This window comes from Lepidochelys kempii, chromosome 2 (assembly GCF_965140265.1).
Source record: "Lepidochelys kempii isolate rLepKem1 chromosome 2, rLepKem1.hap2, whole genome shotgun sequence".
NCBI lineage: Eukaryota > Metazoa > Chordata > Testudines > Cheloniidae > Lepidochelys > Lepidochelys kempii.
The window spans coordinates 60395521-60417535 of record NC_133257.1 but is presented as its reverse complement, the minus strand read 5'-3'; the positions used below and the strand labels follow the sequence as shown (position 1 = coordinate 60417535).

General features: G+C 39.4%; 1 protein-coding gene across 15 annotated transcripts in view; it reads left to right on the top strand.

Annotated features, from left to right (window-relative positions):
* C2H8orf34 (chromosome 2 C8orf34 homolog) overlaps positions 1–22015 on the top strand; it is a 394188-nt gene that overhangs the window by 181717 nt on the left and 190456 nt on the right. For all 15 annotated transcript variants that reach the window (XR_012157172.1, XR_012157171.1, XM_073330923.1 and 12 more), the window contains exons 9-10: positions 10417–10502; positions 15113–15186. Coding sequence is in view for 13 of the 15 variants with exons in the window: in XM_073330923.1 (XP_073187024.1) it covers positions 10417–10502; positions 15113–15186 (160 nt within the window). In the remaining 2 variants the exon portion in view is untranslated. The remainder of the gene's footprint in view (positions 1–10416; positions 10503–15112; positions 15187–22015) is intronic.

Genomic DNA, 22015 nt, shown 5'->3' with positions numbered 1-22015 from the left:
TCATGAGAATGAACTCTTGCTGTGTGAGGTGTGGCTTTAGTGATCTGACCAAGCCTACATAAAAGGGACCTGTGACTCTCTGAAGTTTAGAGACTTTATCTTTGTGTTTAATTCTTTACTTTACCCTGTGGGAACAGAGGGGACTGATAGAAAGTGATCCCAGGAGGCAGCCGCATAGAACCTGATCTGCCTACCGATGGACCCTGGATTGGAGCCAGGTGGAGAGGGTGAACCAGGGCTTCCCTATCAACTCCTAAGGAAGAACAACCATGGAAGTCTGTCCCTTGGTAGGGAACTTACTTAGGAGAACACCTTAAAAATACAAGAGTCTGGAGCATAAGACCCTGATTCAAGGGGGAAGACCTGGATTGCTTACTTAATCCCAAAGATCTCCCTGTTTTGGGACTCACTCACTCTCTCTCTCTCTCTCTCTCTGAATTTGAAAACATGACCTGAGTGGAGAGCTAAGTCACTGAAAGGACAGACCACAGGGTGCAGAGACAGAGTAAGGAAGGGGAATACCCAGGAGGAAGCCAACCTGCCACACCCCTGCCCAACCACTAGGCTGCACTATAAAATCTGGACTGGTGTAGAGAAAGTGAATAAGGAAGTTGTGGTTAGATGTTGATAGATGTTTGGCGCTGTGTGTGTGTGTGTTCCCTCTGTGTGCTGCCCCAGCCCTGTGCAGACAGCTGGCACGGCAGACCTCGAGCAATGACCACAAGATCCCTTAAGGGATGAAGACACCCAATCAGGTTTATTGTTGACACAGCACAGTACTAATATCCCGCAGACTCTACCAGACCACTAATACATGTATGCCTGTAACAGTGAACCAGCTCAGTGAACAGCAGGACTTTCTGTTCCTCCCTAAGCCAGACAAAGATACTCCCCCTGAGATACATCTTTATACCCCGATACAAACAAGTTAGTACTACCCCCTGACATAGTTACTGCCCCCTGACATGGCTAGGTATTACTCATCACCTTGTGTATGTTGGTTTGATTAAAACATCTTTATTACATACTGTCATCCTGACCTTATCTTTTAGGAGGGATCAGTGTGTTCCTGTTATCCTTGGAGAATGTTTTTGTACAATCCTTGATATCGGGATGTTCTGGAATCACTTGATATGAGGATGTGTTTGCATGAGTACTCTGTGACTAGCACTTCTTAGGAACATGTATTTCTGCAATATTAGCCCTGTTCTTGCCAGATTCGGTGAGCAGGTCCTGCCTTATACCAAGTCTCTAATACAAGGGCTTATGTCTCAGGCTGTCTTCCTACTTCAGAAGTGTTATTTAGTCCTTCACATAACACAAGAACAAGGGATCACCCAATTAAATTAATAGGCTGCAGGTTTAAAACAAACAAAATGAAGTACTTCTTCACACAACGCACAGCCAACCTGTGGAACTCTCTACCAGGGGATGTTGTGAAGGCCAAAACTATAACAGGGTTCAAAAAAGAACTAGATAAGTTCCTGGAAGATATTACCCAGGATGGGCAGGGATGCAGCACCATGCTATGAGTGTCCCTAACCTCTGTTTGTGAGATGTTGGGAGTGGATGAGAAAGGATGGATCACTTGATGATTGTCTGTTCCGTTCATTCCCTGGCATTGGCTGCTGTCGGAAGATAGGCCAATGGGCTAGCTGTACCATTGATCTGACCCAGTATGGCCGTTTTTATGCTTCCCCCACGGGCCACAGGTAAAGTGGCATAAACCTCAAGAGGGGACAGGGCTTATTTGGGAGCCTGAAGAAAGGGCTGAATTGAAAGGGCCCAGAGTCAGGGTTGTAGATCCTAGTGAGGACAAATACTGTTTAATTTATTAGACTCTAATACCTGGTAAGGGGTTCGTTTTGACTATGTGAGCCAGCTGGAGGGCCAAGGCCTCTGACAACCGAGGTGATTAGGTCAACAACCTACGGAGTGCTAGGAATGGGCAAAAGATTACAGTATCTCACCCAGCTGCAAGGAGGTGCTCAAGAAGCTGTCTCTGAGTACCATATTTTGGGGCACACTCAAGTATCAAGCACTAAACATCAAAATTTACCTAACCTGTCCTCAGAAGTTGCAAGCACAAAAAAGGAAGCTACTGTTTATAATCAAGACTGAGGTGTTCAAAGCAGCATGTCAGAAGGTGTGTGTAAGTCCCGACATTACTTCGAAAATCTCGTTCTTGGACTTTCATCCTGGTACGCTGAAGCCCTACAACATGTATTTATTAAAATGATAATTGATTAGTTATTGTGTGCTGCTGACAGCATGGTCGTTGCTGTATCCACACTTAGAAAAGATCTGCTTCAAGAAGTTTGTCATCTAATTAAAGCTGACAGCACTTTCGAAACAAATGATACACTGGCTGACTGTTCAACCTTAAAGCAAAATAGGTCTCATGGAGCGATCACTGAAAGGATCTGCAGAAGAACATTAGATGTAAAGGAAGGATTTGAAAAAAGGGAAGGTTGTACTGTAATGAACAATCTTGCTCTTGCAGAAGCAAGGATTACGTTACAGAATAGGTCTTTTTGAAAAATCTAACTTTTATTACTGATTTTTATAATGTCTTTTATTCAAAGGTCTCATAGGGATTTAAAATCGTTGTAATAAATATGGGCTTGCACAATAATTTACCATATCTTAACTGAACATTAAATTAGTTTATGTACAGTACAACGATAAAGTCTTTTCAGTGTTCTAGGCAGTAATCAGTTGCCTCTCACTCACAATAACAAAGCTTCTCTGTCAGAGCCATAAAAAACCTTCATAACAAAGAAATTGAGGGATTTGAGACATGAAATTTACACTAAAATATAGATATTTTAAAACACAAATTATCAAAATGACTGTATTCAGAATCTCTAATTTGTAAACACTTCCCTGATAGGAAGAAGTGTGATAGACCAGTAATATAATAATAGTGTGCAACCATTATTAGATCTTGAGATCTTGGCGTCATTGTGGATAGTTCTCTGAAAACATCCACTCAGTGTGCAACGGCAGTCAAAAAAAGAGAACAGAATGTTGGGAATCATTAAGAAAGCGATAGATAATAAAACAGAAAATATCATATTGCCTCTATATAAATCCATGGTACGCCCACATCTTGAAGACTGCGTGCAGATATGGTCGCCCCATCTCAAAAAAGATATATTGGAATTGGAGAAGGTTCAGAAAAGGGCAACAAAAATGAGCAGGGGTATGGAATGTCTGCTGTATGAGGAGAGATTAATAACACTGGGACTTTTGAGCTTGGAAAAGAGATGACTAAGGGGAGATATAATTAAGGTCTATAAAATCATGACTGGTGTGAAGAAAGTAAATAAGGAAGTGTTAGTTACTCCTTCTCATAACACAAGAACTAGGGGTGACCAAATGAAATGAATAGGCAGCAGGTTTAAAACAAACACAATTAAGTATTTTTTCACGCAATGCACAGTCAACCTGTGAAACTCCTTGCCAGAGGATGTTCTGAAGGCCAAGACTATAACAGGGTTCAAAAAAGAACTAGATAAGTTCTTGGAGGATAAGTCCATCAATGCCTATTAGCCAGGATGGGTAGGGGTGGTGTCCTTTGCCTTTGTTTGCCAGAAGGTAGGAATGGGTGACGGGATGGATCACTTGATGATTACCTGCTCTGTTCATTCTCTCTGGGGAACCTGGCATTGGCCACTGTTGGAAGACAGGATACAGAGCTAGATGATGCTTTGGTCTGACCCAGTATCGAGATTCTTATGTTCATTATAGAGTGCTATAGTTCATACATGTATTGTACTTTGAAAGCATAATTAGTCCTCACAACATCCTTGCGACATACATAAGCCTTATTATATAGCTGGGCAAGGTGCTTGTGGGAGCTGAACAACTGTGAAAACGACGCCATGTAGTTTGGTACCTAAATACGGATTTAGATATTTAACTTTAGGCATGCATGACAGAACAAGAATTAATACTCAGAAATTCCTGAATAGCAGTCTCATACTCAGTCAACTAGACTATGCTCCTTCCCTGTAAAAACCGATAGCAAGGAAACATCTCAGAAGTATAGACTCCAGAACGCCAGATCAAGTTCTCTGTGAAGTCAGGCCTTAAAGCTAATATGAAAAATGGGGAAACTAAATCCCTCTGCAAAATACAAACAGCCTTCTGAATTTGTCTGACAAAAAAGGAAGAAGTCAAAGTTCACCCCACATATAAAACACTTTCCCAACACTATGTCAGAACTGGAAATTAGATTGGAACAACAATTCTCAAACTGGTGACTCATGTGATGGCTGTCAGAATGGTGGTCAATGGAGAGCTAACTAGTCATATGGTGGTGGCTTTTCTCTTTCTTTCCAGCTGCTACATAACAGTAAAACACATTTCATAATGCATTAAATGTTTTCTTGTAACTTTTATATTGAGAGGCTTGATGAAGCTGTCCCTGGAATGCCATTTGTGCACTGGCCAACAGAATGGAGGGTGGGGGGTTTTCCAGGTGATCCATGAGTCAATCTCTCTAGTAAGATGTTTACACTGAAAAAGTTTGAGGACCCCTGGATTGGAAGATATTAGAAACCCCCATTTTAGCGTAGCCCAGTGACAAGGGAAGTTTGATTCTTGTTGGCAATTGGATGTTCCATTATCAAGAGATGTTTTCTCTTATCTCACCCTCCTTCAGCTGGGCCAGTAGGAAACGGGAACTGTATATCTAAATTTAAGAGTGAGTTATCCCAAATGCATATTCATAATGCCTCCACTATCTAGGCCATTAACTAATGGGAAAACAAAACATAATTTAATCTCTGTGAAATCCCCCTACTGCATCTTGCCATCTTGAGAATGGAAAGATGAAATATTAATTCCCCATTAGTCTGTCTTGTTTTCCTTTTGGTTTGTAACAATGGAACCAGCGTAGCAGTTTAATATCTGATGCTTCTTAGGGGACTGCCTCTTGTACTTGAAAGGAGATGAAGTCAATAATTCTATGAGGTCTTTTCAATCTCTGACATCTATAATCGCAGGAGTTGCCGTGTGACTTTTGGTAGTTGTGATATCACAGAACAATGCATTTTGGGATGTTCCTGCCACACAGGAATTGCCCTTGAGAATAGAAACAATAATTTTGTATTGTATTAGCCAAAACTAATTTCTGTGCGGAATACTCCCAACAGCCTCATCTGTAGGAGGGTTTGCAACATAATTCAAGCAATAACTCAGATTTTTATTTTAGTTTAGCAGTACACATTTAAGCAGAGGCTGCATCTCAGGCAATTGCACCTGGTCAGTTTAATATCCAACTGCATTCTGTTTTGATAATATGAATGCTCCTGTTGCAGTCTGTATCTTAAAGAATTTGACCCTAAATTCAGAGGCTTCAATTCAGTAAAGCATTTAAGCATGTGCTTAACTTTAAACATGCAAATAATTTCATTGATTTAAGTGCTTTGCTGAAGCAGGGCTATAGTGTGCAGTTATGTGTCACCTCCATGATTGTGATGGTTAATTTTTCACTTTTCAGGGTACACTTTATATGATAAGATTTAAAAAAAGATTGTCTTGCTTGAAGTAGTCACTTACAATTTTAGTGCGTCAGTCACTGCTGAGAGAATAATTAGCACTGTAGCTAAGAGGGCATCTATATGCAAATATATTTTCAGTATTTCAGCAATATTATATACTGTGTAAGTGTCAGAAACATTTATAGAGTGTATCACCCTTTCAGAAGATAGGAAGTCAAAAGAAATATTTTTGTAATTGGATTTTAAAAGGAAACTAATGTTTCTTATTGCTTACATTAATCACTGCCATTTTTCAAATAATACTGTGCTTATAGATTATTTATTTTATTTTTAGGAGTATGAAAAGAAGTTTTTCAAAGTGCTCGATAAAAAGGTTCTCTAATTACAACCTTGGATTTAATTTTTGAATTGGTCTTTCCTTCCTCTGATGTGGACATGGGGGATTTTGATAGAAGTGTTTCAATGAGGGAATGTAGCTAACATTGTTACTTCTGGTTTTATATCGCCTTATTTTCTAAATGTGCAAGGGGCCAGTATTGCACTGATTCACGTACATGCTCATGTATCTTATGCAACTCTATCAGGCCTGATCTCATAGTCCTTATTCAGGCAAACCTTGATCCTGGAATCCCTGGGACTTTTGCTTGTGTAAGTACTGCAGGACTGTGCCCTTAGTTGTACATAATCTGAGAAGTAATAATTCTTGTATATTTATACAAATTGCTGTATATGCTGCAGTTCAGAATTTTTTACAACTTCTCAATACATTTTATGGCCCAAATCCTGCCTTGGTTTACATCATCTGCAGCTGCAACCACATAGGGGTTCCACAGAAGTTAAGCTTAGCACAGCAGTTTAGAATAGCAATAACACTGTAATTTCTGCACAGAAATCTCCAGGCTGGCCAGGGGGTGTTGCCATAGAGAATAGGGACTCCCACTCCCTTTTGCCTCCTGGCCAACTTCCAGAACCCTTCCTCTGCTTGGTCCCAGGAGAGGCAGGGGGATGGTAGCACCAGGTTGGTATCCTCTGGTTCTGGATAGATAAAGGTTTGAGTAAGGTGCTTAAAGAATGCCTCCGCCACCACATGCTTTAGCAGAGGCAACAACTGGGCCCAAGGAAATGGCATTGCGTGCCTAGATACAGTAGAAGTATCTACATTTGTCTCTCTCGGAGACCCAAATGCAGCTGATTTCACAAAACTATACCAATCACCTCTACTGTAGGAGATCACTGTACAGACAGTGTGGATGTGGAAAAATATTGGATATTAGGAATCAAGTATTGACCCACATTAAAGAAAATAACGTGTAACACCAGAGGGCAGCCAGCTATTTCAGAAAGGTCTTGTTACCTGAATTAGATTTAAAAGGACACACTGTCAGATAAGCACAATTTTCAGAAGTATTTACTAGTTAGGGGTTCCTCACTTTCTGGATGCTTTGCAGACAAGGGGCCTGATTCTCCATTGCCCTGCACCCATGTCATCATTTACACCAGTGCAGAGCGATTGTAAAATGCTACCAAATCAGACTGGTACTATTTTATATCCCCTTTGCACTGGTGTAAAAGACTATGCAAGATGAAGGGCAAAGAGAATCAGGGCTTAAGACCCCTATACTGAAGAGTTTTTACCTTGAGTCCTGTGTGGAATCAGAGTCAGTGGAATTGCATGCAAAATCAAGGGTCTACGCATGCCAATCCCTTTGCAGTATCAGATCCTAAAGAATTAACAGAGGTCTTTGTGCAGTGCTTCCCATGCTAATAGTGGCTGCAGCATGATGCAACATAGCTCCCCTTAGAAGACGTTCAGCAAGAATAAATCAACAGGAAAGCAGCATAAACCAAGAAAGGAGTAGCAAGTCTGATCCTTTTTTCAAATGTGATGCTACTCATAATTTAGTGTGTGGCATCTAAATACTATGGGAGCAACACTTAGAAATGCAAAGAAATAGAGTAGATTAGATAGAAATGCCTTCTTGGAGGAACTGAGACAGAGTTCATCTGTGATCTGAGGTACTGTGTAGTTTGATTCAGTAGTTTGAGATATACAATAAAATTTAAAACATATTGTATAAGGATGATGTCTGTGTTTACCAAAACCACTAAAAATCGAAAATGAAGGCAATAAAAACTTTGAAAAACTTTTTAGGAGACCTCAGGACAAAGGAAAAATATTTTAGCACTTAAAAGACAATATTTTTGGTGTAGCAACAAAATAATTGCATTCTGTAGAGGAAAAGGCACACAGTAAAAGAATCTGTTTAATCCTAGCACTCAATAAGTGAAGTTATGTAGGAGCTGTGTGATTTTTAGCCTTTTAAGAAGAGTTTGGTAAATCTAATGTATATTTATTTAACTTTACAAAACGAAAATCCATTTTAATATATGTCAACATGTCAGATATATTTAAATAAATACATTGTTGCATGCTGGAATGGAATCCAGATTATGACAAACAATATTTTTCCATACAAAAACTCCTATGGAATGGTTCTCTGAATGTTCAGTCCTGAGCAGAGACCTTGTGTACCTTTCTATGGGGCATATGTCCTAAGAGATAGCATAGGACAATACTCAAGTGGCCTATTCGTGAACAAAATCAGTTCATTGTGTAAGGGGGTGAAGCGGACAACTCATCTACTGTTCAGGCAGGAGGAGCAGAGCTATTTGGTTGGTGATGTGAAGACCAATCAAACTTGTCTTTGATCAATCCTTATCCCTGTTCTCATGTTGCTTCTCCTTGCCCTATTGGAAAAGCAACTGCTTCAGGAAATGGAAGTTACTATAGCCCTAGAACTAGGGGCCCAGATCTTTGCTCTGCTCAGCCTAACTGATTTAGGAGCCTTCATCTCATTGAAAGTTATTGGAACTTAGGCTCCTAAGTACCAAAGTCACTTCTGAAAATGCACCTATCTCCAAATGGAAAACACTTGAGTTCAGAATAGCTGAAGCAGAACCCGGGATACTTATGGAGCTTCTGTTTTGGAGACCACTGAAGCCATTAAATAGCCCTAATGATATTTCTAAATGTTATGTTCTTACCGTCTGGAGCAACTTCAAATGAAAGTTTTCATGGATTTGTATTGGGCATTATGAGATGAACAAAAACTATCACAAAGGTGATAAGGGCAAAATCATTAAAATAATGGCTAAAGATGCTATCTTCTAGAAAACAATAGACAAAGAGAAGATAACTTACAACCCAAATGTTACAAGAGGAGAAACAAAGTCGCCAAACTGGTGTTGGGGAGAGGGTGAATAGCTGTATGACCTCAGATTACTTTGAGATTGGAAATGAAAACCAGCCAGTAAGAAAAAGAGCAGCATGGCTTGGATTAACCAGGTCAGAGTGAGACAATGACAGAGTGAGGGAGTGAGCACTGAGAGAGAGAGGGACATTCTTGTAGAGTTTAATTAGATATGATTCTGTGCTTGTAACCTCAAGGTTTTGTTCCAGTGAGCTAGAACGTTGTCGTTCCTAGACTCTGCTAAATGCATTCAATTTAAATTTGTTTTTTAATATTCTCCATGTTCTAATAAACATCACTCCATTTAAGATTAACTATAGATAATTGACATTTATATGCGATTAAGTGCTGCAAATCATTACCCAAGGATGAAAACAAGACTCGGGGTTCAGAGGAGCCTGAAGAGGGCAAGTGGGACTCATCTAAGCACTTGATTAGAAACATAAGGAAAAAGGGCACTTATTCCTAAAAAGTGCTGCTGAGACACTGATTGCAGTCTGTAGACGCAAAGAGGAAAGCATAGGGAACTGAAAAAAGAAGGTGCTTTTACACACATTTTCTCTTCTGTAAAAGTATAACTGAAAATATGCAGTGGTGTTGTAACCATGTCTGTCCCAGGATATTAGAGAGACAAAGTGGATGAGGTAATATCTTTTACTGGATCAATTTCTGTTGGTGAAAGAGACAAACTTTCAAGCTCTCACCCACCTTGTCTCTCTAATACATATAGAGAGATGCTTCTGATTGGTTTAAATGGGTTATAAAAAAAACCCAAATTCACATTAAGCACTTAGTAGCATATCAAGACATTTGAAGGCAATATCCCCAACTGGAGGATATCTCCATTGGACCCATAAATATTAGCACAAGTCTTACAAGATTATGTACGGGAGATTTCAGTTGAATCTTTCCCCAGGGTCAGTTTCTTTTACTGAACATTTTGGGATGTGTGCTAGATGGTGCTACTCTGTAGTGTCCCCTTCAGGGCCATCCATGGCACCGCAGGCACTCCCTGCTTTAGTCCACAAGTTCTTGAAGCTTGAAGCAGGGTGGGCTGTGCCATCAGTTTAGCATCATCCTCAAAACAGTCAAGTAACAAAATAATAAATTCTTAATTTAGCTTTCTGTGCCTTTAAATAAACAAACAAAACTCAAAGGAAAGCACTTAGTGGTGGTGCCTGAAGGCAAGGCTCTGACCTTGCCCCTGGGTTCTGGGCTAGCACTGAGGAGCTCCTCTTCTTTCCCACGTTCACTCAGAACTGCCCCCTGAGACGAACCAGGCAAGCCTTCTTAACTTGGCCAGCTAGCTCCCGATTGGTCAGTGTCTCCTCCTGGCCATTCTAGGCTTTGGAGGACTAAATCTTGTTGCTAGCCAGTCTGAACAGGTTTTCCTTGCACAGAGGTGTCAGGGCACAGAGGTGTAAGACCTCAAGCAGGGGGCAGAGAAGGCTATAATGTGGATAATGAAAGTTTGCATGTTTGAATCATGAATATCTATTTTCTAGCTAATATTGTCCTTTAATATTTGGAATGTTAAGTGGTTGGATATGGCCAGAAATAAAGTACCCCAGTCTCATATCTACAGGTCAATTCAGAAAGGACAATTCAGAAATCTATATTACATAATGTTTACATACATGTTTTTCCTCATTTAGACTGCAAGGAGGTAACTTGGCAGAAACGGCAGAGGATGTCTCACTAGTGTCTCAGACGACTGAGCAAGCGGCATCAGATTCCAATGGTAAGTTATACAATGTATGTGCTGCTGCCCTTCACAGCAAAACATAATAATGAAGAAATAGTGGGGTCAAATAATATATTGTAGTAAAAAAATAATTAAATACATTTAGATTTAAACTCCACACCAAAAAATGCTTGTCCAGCACTGATCATCCTTGACAATAAAAATGAGTTATGCAATAGCTCAAAAGAGCAGTAGTACTTCTATGATTAGGGTTGTGCATTGAGATCATACTAATCAGCAGTGAGCAGGCAACCTACATTTTTCTCCCAAGAGAAATCCTGCCTCCAACTGTCTGAGCCCTCCTCTAATTCCCACACCAACATATGGGCTTTGTGGTGTGCCTGGGACAAGTTTGGGCTATTTTGGGCCAGGATGGGGAAAAGTGGAAATGGGCCTTTTTGTGAATGGTCTGCCAGCAGGCTTCTCACTTTCATACCAATGGGGGGGGTCTAGCCTGATCTCAGCTACAGCAGTTATGTCATGGGGAAGGAGGTAGCCCCTCAGATTGGAACAGTTTTGGGTACAAAATGTCTAGATGTAAACAACTTTGATGTGGATCTTTTTGGATTTTATCAGTCACCCACCAGTTAAGCCATTTTTGAGCCTGGTAATAAAAGCAAAACAAAACAGAACTACTGTGGACTGTAACAAATCTACTTTTACTTATTTCACTGAATGTCTGCCCTCCTGTATAACTGGAGACAATAGCAACCTAAATCTTCTGCTGGTATTTGGATAGTCTTCAATTGTTGCCTCATTCCTCACCCTCATTTTGCGAACAGTGAGTGTCAGCGTTTGTAACTGAGTATGTGTCACTAAATAGAAAATTGCGCTTTTGTTTGGAGGTTAGTTCTCTTCCTCCCTGCCCAAACACCATTGTCCCAAACCAATAATGCACTCTGCCATGCTGTCACAGAAGGATATCTCCATTGGACCCATAAATATTAGCATATGTCTTACTCAACTGAAATCTACTGTAGATAATATTGCCTTTCCCCAAAGTTGATTTCTTTTATTGAACATTTTGCGATGTGTGCCAGGTGGGGCTACTCTGAGTTGCCCCCTTCAGGGCCATGCATGGTGCTAGCAGCAGAAGGTGGGCAACATGGACTTTAGTAACTCAGTCAGTGGTTATGGGTCCATTATAGGAGAGGGTGGATGAGGTTCTGTGGCTTGCAACGTGCAGGAGGTTAGACTAGATGATCATGTTGGTCCCTTCTGGCCTTAAAGTCTATGACTCTATGACAAAACACTCCTGCTATGGGATGTTTCAGAGTAACAGCCGTGTTAGTCTGTATTCGCAAAAAGAAAAGGAGTACTTGTGGCACCTTAGAGACTAACCAATTTATTTGAGCATGAGCTTTCGTGAGCTCCGATGAAGTGAGCTGTAGCTGTAGCTGTAGCTCACGAAAGCTCATGCTCAAATAAATTGGTTAGTCTCTAAGGTGCCACAAGTCCTCCTTTTCTTTTTGCTATGGGATGGAGACTCCTGCATCTGATGGGCATTTGGAGGAATTGAGGACATCCCCAAATCCTGTGCTTCCTCTCCAAAGATACTTAAAAGAAAGGAGGGAGCAGGTTTCCTCAGTAATTGGCAGGCAAGTGGGGCAGGGACCCCCACCTTACCCCACACACATCTGCCTCTTGTGCACAAGGAGCTGCACAGTAACAACCCACAACCCAGATAGACAAAAAATATAGCCTCCAGGGAAGAGGAGAGATGGCAGCAGTCATGTACTGCCAAAATTTTAACAAGGGCTTCTCTGAGAAATGTTCTGCCTCATATGGCATTCCCTGGGCAAAATATTCTCTTCTTAAAATGTTTTTTTCTTAAAGTGTTGACTAGCAATATATTTTGATTGAAAAATGACTCTTTCATAAGTAGGCACAATCCAGAAATAGGCATGAAACTCATAGCTGCCCAGCCGATCAATCTTTACTATATTTACAGTACAACCTGATTTCTCCATATCTTATATTTCCCTGCAGTTGGTGTTGCATATGTGGTGATAATCATCTCCAAACAGTAGAAAATCTTTTAAATACTGTTGGAAAACTCCTACAATACTAAGCAGAGCTATTTGAATACATTTCCAATTTTTAGTTACATCCTATGAGAATGCATCATAAGATAAACCTTTCTGCTAGGGTTTTTTTTTTTTTTAAATCAGGCTTGTCCAATGTAATTTGAGTTTATTTTCTGTTCTTAGTTATCACTGCTAATCATGCTGTACTCCCTGCTGAGAGAAGAGTTATATACTGAGAAATGCTGATGCTAACCATTGATTCAGAATACAGGAGCACAGTGCTGATGCTTAGCAAAATTAAAGTGCATGCCTCTGTTTTTGGCTAGTGATCTGCTACTTAGATAGTGGGCATGATGTTAACTTATTAGATCTGGAATACTTCTCTTGTACATTTTAGAATGTATTGGGTATAGAATGAATTCGCTAAATATCTGGTCTAGCAACCCATACTCATGATCATGCAGGATCATGCAATTCAGCCAACTGAAGTCAATGTGATGATTTGTGACAGGATTGCTTATGTGAGTAAAAGCTGCAGCATTAGGCACTAAACTAGGTTCACTGAGAATTCAGGGCCTAATTTTGATTTCTACTATGTGGGTTTTACATTAGCGTAACCCTGTTGAATTAAATGGATTCATGGATGATCTAATCTAATGTTAATAAAATTAGACCCTCAGTATTAAGATTTTAGAATACAAGACTTTTGTAATAATGTTATAAATCAACTCTTATCTTTGCATGGAACCATATATCTTCACTAAAAATGACAAGGAGAGGAATTTAATAGCTCAGTACCAAATACTGCTCACAGCAAACAGCCTGAGTGTCCCTAGGTTATGTTACAGGAATTTCCATGGAGGTTAGGGGTGGGGAGAAGCAGATCCTCCACAGGTCTGTCATGGATTCACTACCCCAGCCTCTGCTCTTTTCTTGGCATGTCTCCAGCTGGGGTCCATGGTGGTGAAGACACTCTGCAAAGCATTCCTCGTCTGCTCTGCAGCAGGACCACAGGAGTCCCATTGCTGTCACAATGCTATCTGCTGTTGGGGAAGCAATATTCCCTTCTCCCCTCCCCCCCAGCTTGCGATTTTTCAGCTTGAATTCTGAGGAATACTTGCTGCAGCAATTAAAGCATTCACTTAACAACTAATAAGGGTGTGATCCTGGCCCCCTCATGTAAAGAAGTGCACCTTACTCTGCAAGAAGTCCCCATGAAACCAGGGAGAACAGGCCCTAAATGTGAAAACTGTAATGAAAAATATCATCTTGAATTGAAACATATCTTTACAGTCAGTGCATGCTTTCATGGGGAATCAAATACAAAAGTTGTACTAGAGAACAAATTGCTAAGGTAAAAGAAATAAAGAGCATGAATTGTTATGGGAAGCATCTAGTGCTAAAATATTGCTGCAGTTGATACAAGTATAATGTAAAATGAGATTCTTCATGATATGGCGCTTAGCTGCATAAATGTCCAAGGTATAGGAGGGAATTTGTTTCCTTTGGCAATTTTAACTGAAACACTCTGAAAAGAAGAAAAATAGTATAAATGTTGCTATACACAGTACGTATGCGGTATTTATAGGTTTATTGTGTAGGGGTAAAGATTATGTTGTGTGATATAGTGTAATTAGTGAGTTTAATCAACTTTAGCTGTCTATTTATTATACAAACAATTCTTTGTTGTGAAAATTACAATCCCCTTTTCCTATACATTATTGTTTTCTATTTTCTGCTCCATGTAATTAACCAACAAATGATTTCTAACTAGGAGTGTTTAAAAAGGCTATAATGAATGTTCTATAAACTCTTTTCCTGTAAACTGTAGATCTATTAAAAATTTTCAGGTTGGCATTCTGATGTATTGGAAGAAGTATTTAAATGAGGGGTGTTAATTATTAGCATAAGTAGGGTAGATGTGCTTAGTTTTAAACATGTACGTACTATTTCATCTGAGACTGTTATGGCCAAATTCAGGGCTGAAATTAATGAAGCAGAGGTGTATGTGGGATATAAGTCCATGCAGAATTCAGCGTATAATTTAATTTCTAATGACACTTGTCTCTTAATGTTAATGGAAAACAATTCTTATACTTTGAGGTTTCTGAATATTATCTGAATACCTCTAAGACTGCTAGCATTTCTGTTTTCCAAGGATGTTCTCTTTTAACAGCACTCCAGTGGGAGTCTAAATTGGTTTGATTAAATTAAAGCTGCTTAACTGTGCTACTATACAGACTAAAGGACAAGCAGGATTTTGTTTTAATAGTTAAACTAATAGTAAAAATAATAAGCTGCAGACATCTTGGCAGCTATATTTAGTTCTTTGTCACCCTAATCCATTTAGAAATACTCTCCCACATTCTACCAAGCCATTATTCACACACAGTAACTGAGCTCAAACCTAGACATGCATTAAAATCTACACAAAGTATAACTTAAACCCAACACTTGTTCTGTAGTCACATTTACCATCCTGGCAGTTAATTTACAGATTTTACATTTTCTATGAGATTCATTATACTCTAATTAATTAGATGAATGTGACATTACTACTTTTCTACCTCTTTGGAACAGCTTCAGTGCCTGGGGTGGAAACACTGATGGAGGATGCTGATGAATTTGAGAGTGCATCTCAAATAAAAGGACCTGTAAGTATCTTCATTTACTGATGTGCCAACCTGCCAAAACAATCTGTTGAAATAAGACTTTATATAAAGCTGAAGGGTATACATGAAAAATAATACCTGAATGACGAATTCTGTGGTAATGTTGATTCCTTCATTGGGGCAGGAGATACTACCTTGAAACTATTTTTTTTCCTGTACACTTGGAACCATGCAAGTCTTAATGGCAACATAGTTACGACTGAGAGCAGTGGAAGTTCCACACATGGATCCAAAGCATTGTATACAACTCCTCTGCTATTAAGGAAGGTTAAATAGCTGTTTCACTAGCTTGGTATTTTTTGCTTTATTGAGGACAATAAATTAATCTAATTCTAAATTTAGTTATGAAATTTGCATTTAATATCTCTCAGTACAATTTAGGCCATTTGATATTGAGTGCTAGGAAACCATTAAAAGTGAAAGAAGTACTTGTTTAAAGTATCAGATTAATTTTTTTTTAAAGATGAAATGTTAAATCTGATAAAATTTGAAACAAAGTTCTTATTTTGGAATGCAGGAGAATGTTATAAAGGTTGTAGAAAATATAGTTAGAGCTAAAACTATTTGAAGTCCAAAGTGGCCCTGTGTAAAGACTGAGAGTAGAGTATGCCCAAGTAAATTACTACAGTATTTCTCAAGCGAACAAAACAGAAACTAAACTAAAAAGTAAATAACTGCCTCCTACTGGTGAAGTTTAGAAACTTACTTAATTAAGCTTCATATTGGTATATTATGAAGTAATAAGTGTTGCTCACATACAGGAATTCTATTTTGTTATCTCCCTTAAATGCAGATAAGATGTAATGAATCCCTTCCCCAAAGTGAAAAGTAAGTAAGCCAATTTAGTTGTTGTTTTGGCTAAGGAAAGAAGGGCTCTATTGCTAAGAATTAGCATATCATAGAATATCAGAGTTGGAAGGGACTTCAGGAGATCATCTCAAAGCAGGACCAATCCCCAATTTTTTTTTTGCCCAATCCCTAAATGGCTCCCTCAAGGACTGAACTCACAACCCTGGGTTTAGTGGGCCAATGGTCAAACCACTGAGCTACCCCTCCCACCTTTGCAGTTTGTGATCATACAACCACTTAACAAATACTAATAATCTAAATAATATTTAGCCCTTACAGTACCTTACATCCAGTGATGTCAGAGCAATTCACAGACATGAACTGATTTTAAGCCTCACAACACCTGTGTAAGATAGATAGGAACAGGGATGTATAGCCAAAGGAATAGGAGAATTTTGTGGGTTGGCTTGAGGCGCCTGTTAATTTTCCAAATTATGCTCTGCTTCACATGGAGCTATCAGCAAGCTTTGTAATAAATTCACTTTCTATTTTTTTTCTTATTGAATCGAAAACCATGACTATCACTTTTAATTTTTCCACCTTGGCAAAAATTGTAGCAGGGGGTGAGGAGGACAGGTTTCCGTGGCCAGCATTTTTTAAAATTGAATATAATGAAGGAGGGAAGAGACAGGGAAGGAAAATAGTTCAATCTGTTTATCAAACAAAGGCTACAGCATTTTACATCCTTGCATATTGATTATTTTAGATGTAGATGTAACTGTGTATTTCATATACCCATATCTCATTTAGAGCCCTGCTTGTCATTCATCACCTTGTCTTTGTGTCTAACTGCATTTTAAAGACTATGATTTACAACAATAGCTAGGAATGTGAATGGGTACTTTTTTGTGTGTTTTTTCCAAACATAGTTTAAATGAGTTACACTTACAATTAAAACATAGATATCCTGAAGAAAGAAAGGTTGGTCCAGTGGTAGGGCATTTGTCTGGGACTCAAGACCTAGGTTCAATTCCATGCTCCCCCAAAGACTTCCTTTTGGTAAGTTACTCACTGTGACGCAGTTCTTTATTGGTAAAATATGGTGATAATGCTTACCAGGAGTGTTGAGGACAAATACGCACATTAAATAATGTAAGGCACATAGGTACTTATAGGATCCCCTTCACCATAGTATAGGGTTGCCAGCTTGGTATTATTTAATAACCAGAACTCCAGCAGAGTGCCAGAACATCCCCTGCCCTGCCTCTTTTCCCCGAGGCACCACCCCATCCTGTCTCTCCTGCCCAAAGCCCTGCCCTGCCCCTTCCCCAGAGGCCCTGCCTCTTCTCCCGAGGCCCCACCCAGTCCACTCCTCTTCTTCCCTTCCCCCATTCTCTCACTGCTTTCCTCTCCTACGACTCCTCCTCCGCCTCTCCCCCGACTGCCTGGGTCAGGAGGAACTTGCCTGCGGAGCCAGGGCTGGAAGCTGCAGCCACCCAACACAGGTAGGAGGCGACCCTGGCTGAGTAGGGGCTGGAGTGCTGGAGTGATGACCCAGCACCTCACCACCTCCCCCCCTCAGTAACTGCACTTTTGAGTCTCCGGTCAGTAGATTTGACCGGACACTCTCAGGTCCCCTTTTCAACCTGACTTTCCGGTCGAAAACCGGGCACCTGACCACCCTACCATAATACCTAAGACAGACTAATAAGAGAGAATAAAAAATATACAGTAACTTTAAAATAATCTATTCAAAATATACACGCTGATTTATTTCCACTTAAATAACCTCAAAAACACTTATACATACCATGTAAAAACTTAGGGGGCGGGGGAAGAGAACAATAACTATATTAATCAAAGACTTCCCAGAAATTGAACCATTTTTTCCATGATAGTGTCACAGTTGGATTTCCCCCTACTCAAGAGTGGCTAAATCTGCTAATGCCGAATTTAATGCTAAGGATGTCTTCCAGTGCAGTAATATGAATCTTTTGGCATTTAAACTGGTCTTTAGCAGAAATTTCTCTGGAGCCTTATTTGTATTTGACAAGTTTGTTTTAATTCCTCCTCCCCTAATAAGAATGACCTGTTGTGGGACAAATCAACCAACCTTAGGGAAGAAGGGTCTTTTGGCAAAGAGTGGAAACTGAGAGGAGAGCTAAAGGAGTTCTTTTCAATATCCACAACTTGGAACCCACAATTTAGCTTTTTGGTTTGGACTTGCCTAAAGTAATGCCCATACCTGTACTTTGAAAATATTGGCCTCAGCTGGTATAAATTGTCATAGCTCCATTGAATACAACTTACACAATCTAAAAAACTACCTCGTTATGTTTTTGTTGGACCCTTAAAGGGATAGGATAAATTATACATTTACATTGCTGTTTTACAATCAAGAACATGACAAGCTAAATTTCTGACAAGTAGTAATAAACTATTATTATTAATGTTTTAGGTTTTCATCCCTAATGAATTTTCTAAGAGTCAAATGTGAAGTACTCTGTTTAGTCTGTCAAGTCTGTTGTATGTCAGAACTGGAAAGGGCATATTGTAAAGTGAGATATCTAAAGATTACTGGTCTCTCTCTTTCTCTTTGCTGTAGAATTTTACCTAATATCCAATTGGCAGAAAACAAACAAGAAAGTTACTAAGTTATCCCAATCTCTGAATTTCCCAATGCATCCCATATTTTGTCTATCTGTTGGGGCTCAGTCTTGCAAACATTTACTTCAGGTGATAGGACCTGTAACTGAGAATAGTCAATATAAGACTAGTGGGACTTCAGTAGGGCTACTCACAGTAGTAAGTACTATTCCCAGTAGTAACTGTTTGTGGGACTATAAACTTTTTGGGGACAGATGGACTTTATTTTATCTATTGTACAACATAAAACACACTGGTGCTAAGCAAATAATAAATACTAATGACAAATAAATTGATGTATTTTAAGCAATAACGTGATCTTCCCACCATTCCAGTTTTCTGCTGTTGTATCCAAACTAAAACTAAATTTATTTTAAATACGCTTTATGATCTTTCCCAGTTTGTGATCTCAGCTGGAAATTCTCATTCACACTGCTTTTATATACATTTCATATAAGAAAGGTAACAAGGTGAAATGCTTGGCTTTTGCTTATGCAATTTTGCAGTGAGACAGGATTCTCTTCACCCCCCCCCCCCCAAGATAGCAAAATTCTGCAAAAATATTTCTCATGGCAAACTTTAAAAAAAAGTCAGTGAGCTAGAATTAATCTAGAAACTAAAAAATAAAATATAAGAAGAAATGTACTGGTACAAAATGGGGCACATGAACTGGACAGTTAACACCATGTAGTATGGCAGTTACCTTTTCAGAACCTGGAAAAAGCAGGGCTTGTGCTTATTTTGTTTTTCATGCAAGTCTTTGTACTCACTCAACTCTGTCTTGCATGCTGACATAAAAACATTTTTTTTCTTCAAAAAATGATTGTGAGTCAACCCAATTCAAATGTAACAAAGGGAAAGAAAGTCATCCAACTGCAAAAGGCATTTTTTGCCCTTTATTTCTTACTGTGAAAACAAATACCCAATAAATTGTTTTATAGAGGTTTATTACTTCAAATATTTTTTCTCCTGTTTGCTCTGCTGGTTTATTGAGAACACACACACACACACACACACACACTAGATTTAAAAGTTGAACTCTTTGATGTACATTAAATATGACTATTTCCAATGCTATATAACTGAATTTGATTGCAAATACTTTGGTATTCTTTTCCACTATTTTCTCATGAGGCTCAGTTCTGAAAAACACTTAAACATGAACCTAATTTTAAGCATGTTAATAGTCCCAACTACTCATGTGCTCAGTGTTCAGTACTTTAACATAATGCTTAAACCCTTTGCTGGATTGGGTCAGCACTGAGCAAGATTGGGGCCTAAAATAAGAATTATTCTTAGGTTCTGATACTGCACTGAGAATAGCGGTGTGCACCTGTGTGAACTGAAAGGAATATTATTTATGTAGCACCATCAGTGTTCTAAGACCAACTTTTTCAAACCTGAGTACCTGCTTAAACCAACAAGAGCTCCAAATGCTTGACACCTCTGAAAATCAGTTCACTTTTGTGGGTGACTAAACATGGATTTAACTGATAAACTTTAAGCACTCAAATCTGAATTTTGGCTTTAACATTTCAATCTCTGTGTCAGATCTAATTAATATTATTACACAAACTACTACATGACTAATACATCCATCAGCTATTATAGTGTCACTTCATTTCTGTTAGATACTGTAAGACACAGTCAAGGTACAAAACAAAAATGATCCATTAATAATAATATAGCTAGTACACTGTCAACCATTTGATGTGATGTTTCTATATACAATGGCTCTGATTCTATATATACTCATGTGGGTGTTTGCAGGATAGGATTCTAAGGGCATTGGGTTTTGGAGAGTGTCTTTAGGGAAAATGTGTGTGAGATACTGACTGATGGGTCAGACTGGAAGTCCCACAGGTCTCCAAAAGCTTTCAAATGCTTTATTTTTATTTTCTTAAATCCTGGACAAACTCTTTTTTGTTTTTCCTTCATAAAAGCATTGTGCCCAAACTGGACCTGTTCAAATAATTCTGTGAATTTTCCTGCTTAAAAAAATAAGCAACGGGACAGTTTCATCTTCCTTAATGGAATAGTGCTATAATTTTGTTGGTTTATTTTTTCAGATACTTGCTTCAAAATTGTCATGTCATATTATGAAAGGTCAGAGAAAAGATATATTTAAAGTCTCTAAAGTTCACCCTTTAGCTGAACACTTTGACCTAAGCTCTGTGGCCAGAGAGTGAAATGGACAGAATTTTCTAATGATCGTGTCTCTTTTTGTACTGATGTTTTGCTGAATATGGATACCATTTCTTGGCAGTGAAACTGAATTTAATTAAGTTGCTTGCTCCATGTGCTGACTCTTGTTCTGACCATGAGGCCAGACTCTGAAACATTTGCCTCTTTCACACCTCTGCCTTCACCATTCAATAAGTTTTATAGCAAACACTATGATTAAAACTTACACAGTTGCCTATTTCTCACTTACACATTTGCCAAAAGCACACATTGGCAAAAAAATAGTTGTGTGTGGAAATGCAGGTGCAGTTCTGGGAATATAAAGAACAAGGTGGAAATGAAAGTGATGAATCCATTTTCCTCCCACCTACAGTCATGGCCACTGGGCTAGGCTGCAGGTTTTGTACTTGGGGTCACCTGTCAGAAAGGGTCCTTCCTGGAATTGACTTGATGGTACCACAGGTGTCTCCGTCCCAGCTCCCCTGCTCCGAGCAACACAGAGGCCTCCTTGGCCTCCGTCCTTCCTTGTCCCTACCCTGTTCACTCCCAGTTTGTCTTTCCTGCTGTCTCCAGGTCCCATTCTTTGACAGACATTGTCTCCCTGAACTGAAGTAAATTGTTAGGCTACTTAGTATAGTGTCTACACTTTTTTGCAAGTGTCAGCATGTGAATAGCAGAGCTCTGAGTGTAACATGGCTGCTTTTGCGCTGACCAGGCTTTTTCCTCCTGTAGTGCCCCCTCTCCACCCGGTTACCTTCTTTAATGCCAATCTGCTCACAGGTTTTGATGGACAGGTCTGGGTTCTTCTCGATCCTGCCACCCACTCAGCAGGGTGTATCTTCTTTATTTTTTCCTTTGAATTTATTTGGCGGTGCCTCCACCCACCTTGCTCCTTCCTGGCAGGGTCACCAGGGCAGCTTGGGAGGAAAATTCTAACCACAGGGTAATCCTCACTTACTTGCCAGATAGTTGGAGACTTCTAAGAAATAACACAAACACATACAATATATTCAACACAATAATTATATTAAACAGGAGACAAATATAACAGGGTAAAACACTATTTTTAGGTTCACCTGTGCCCACGCTGCTAATAACTGTGACTTTCCTCAGTCACGTGACTCAATGTAGCAAATGTAAGGTTACTGTCCTGTTGGTACGCGTACTTTGCGGGGGCCCTTGATGGCCTATG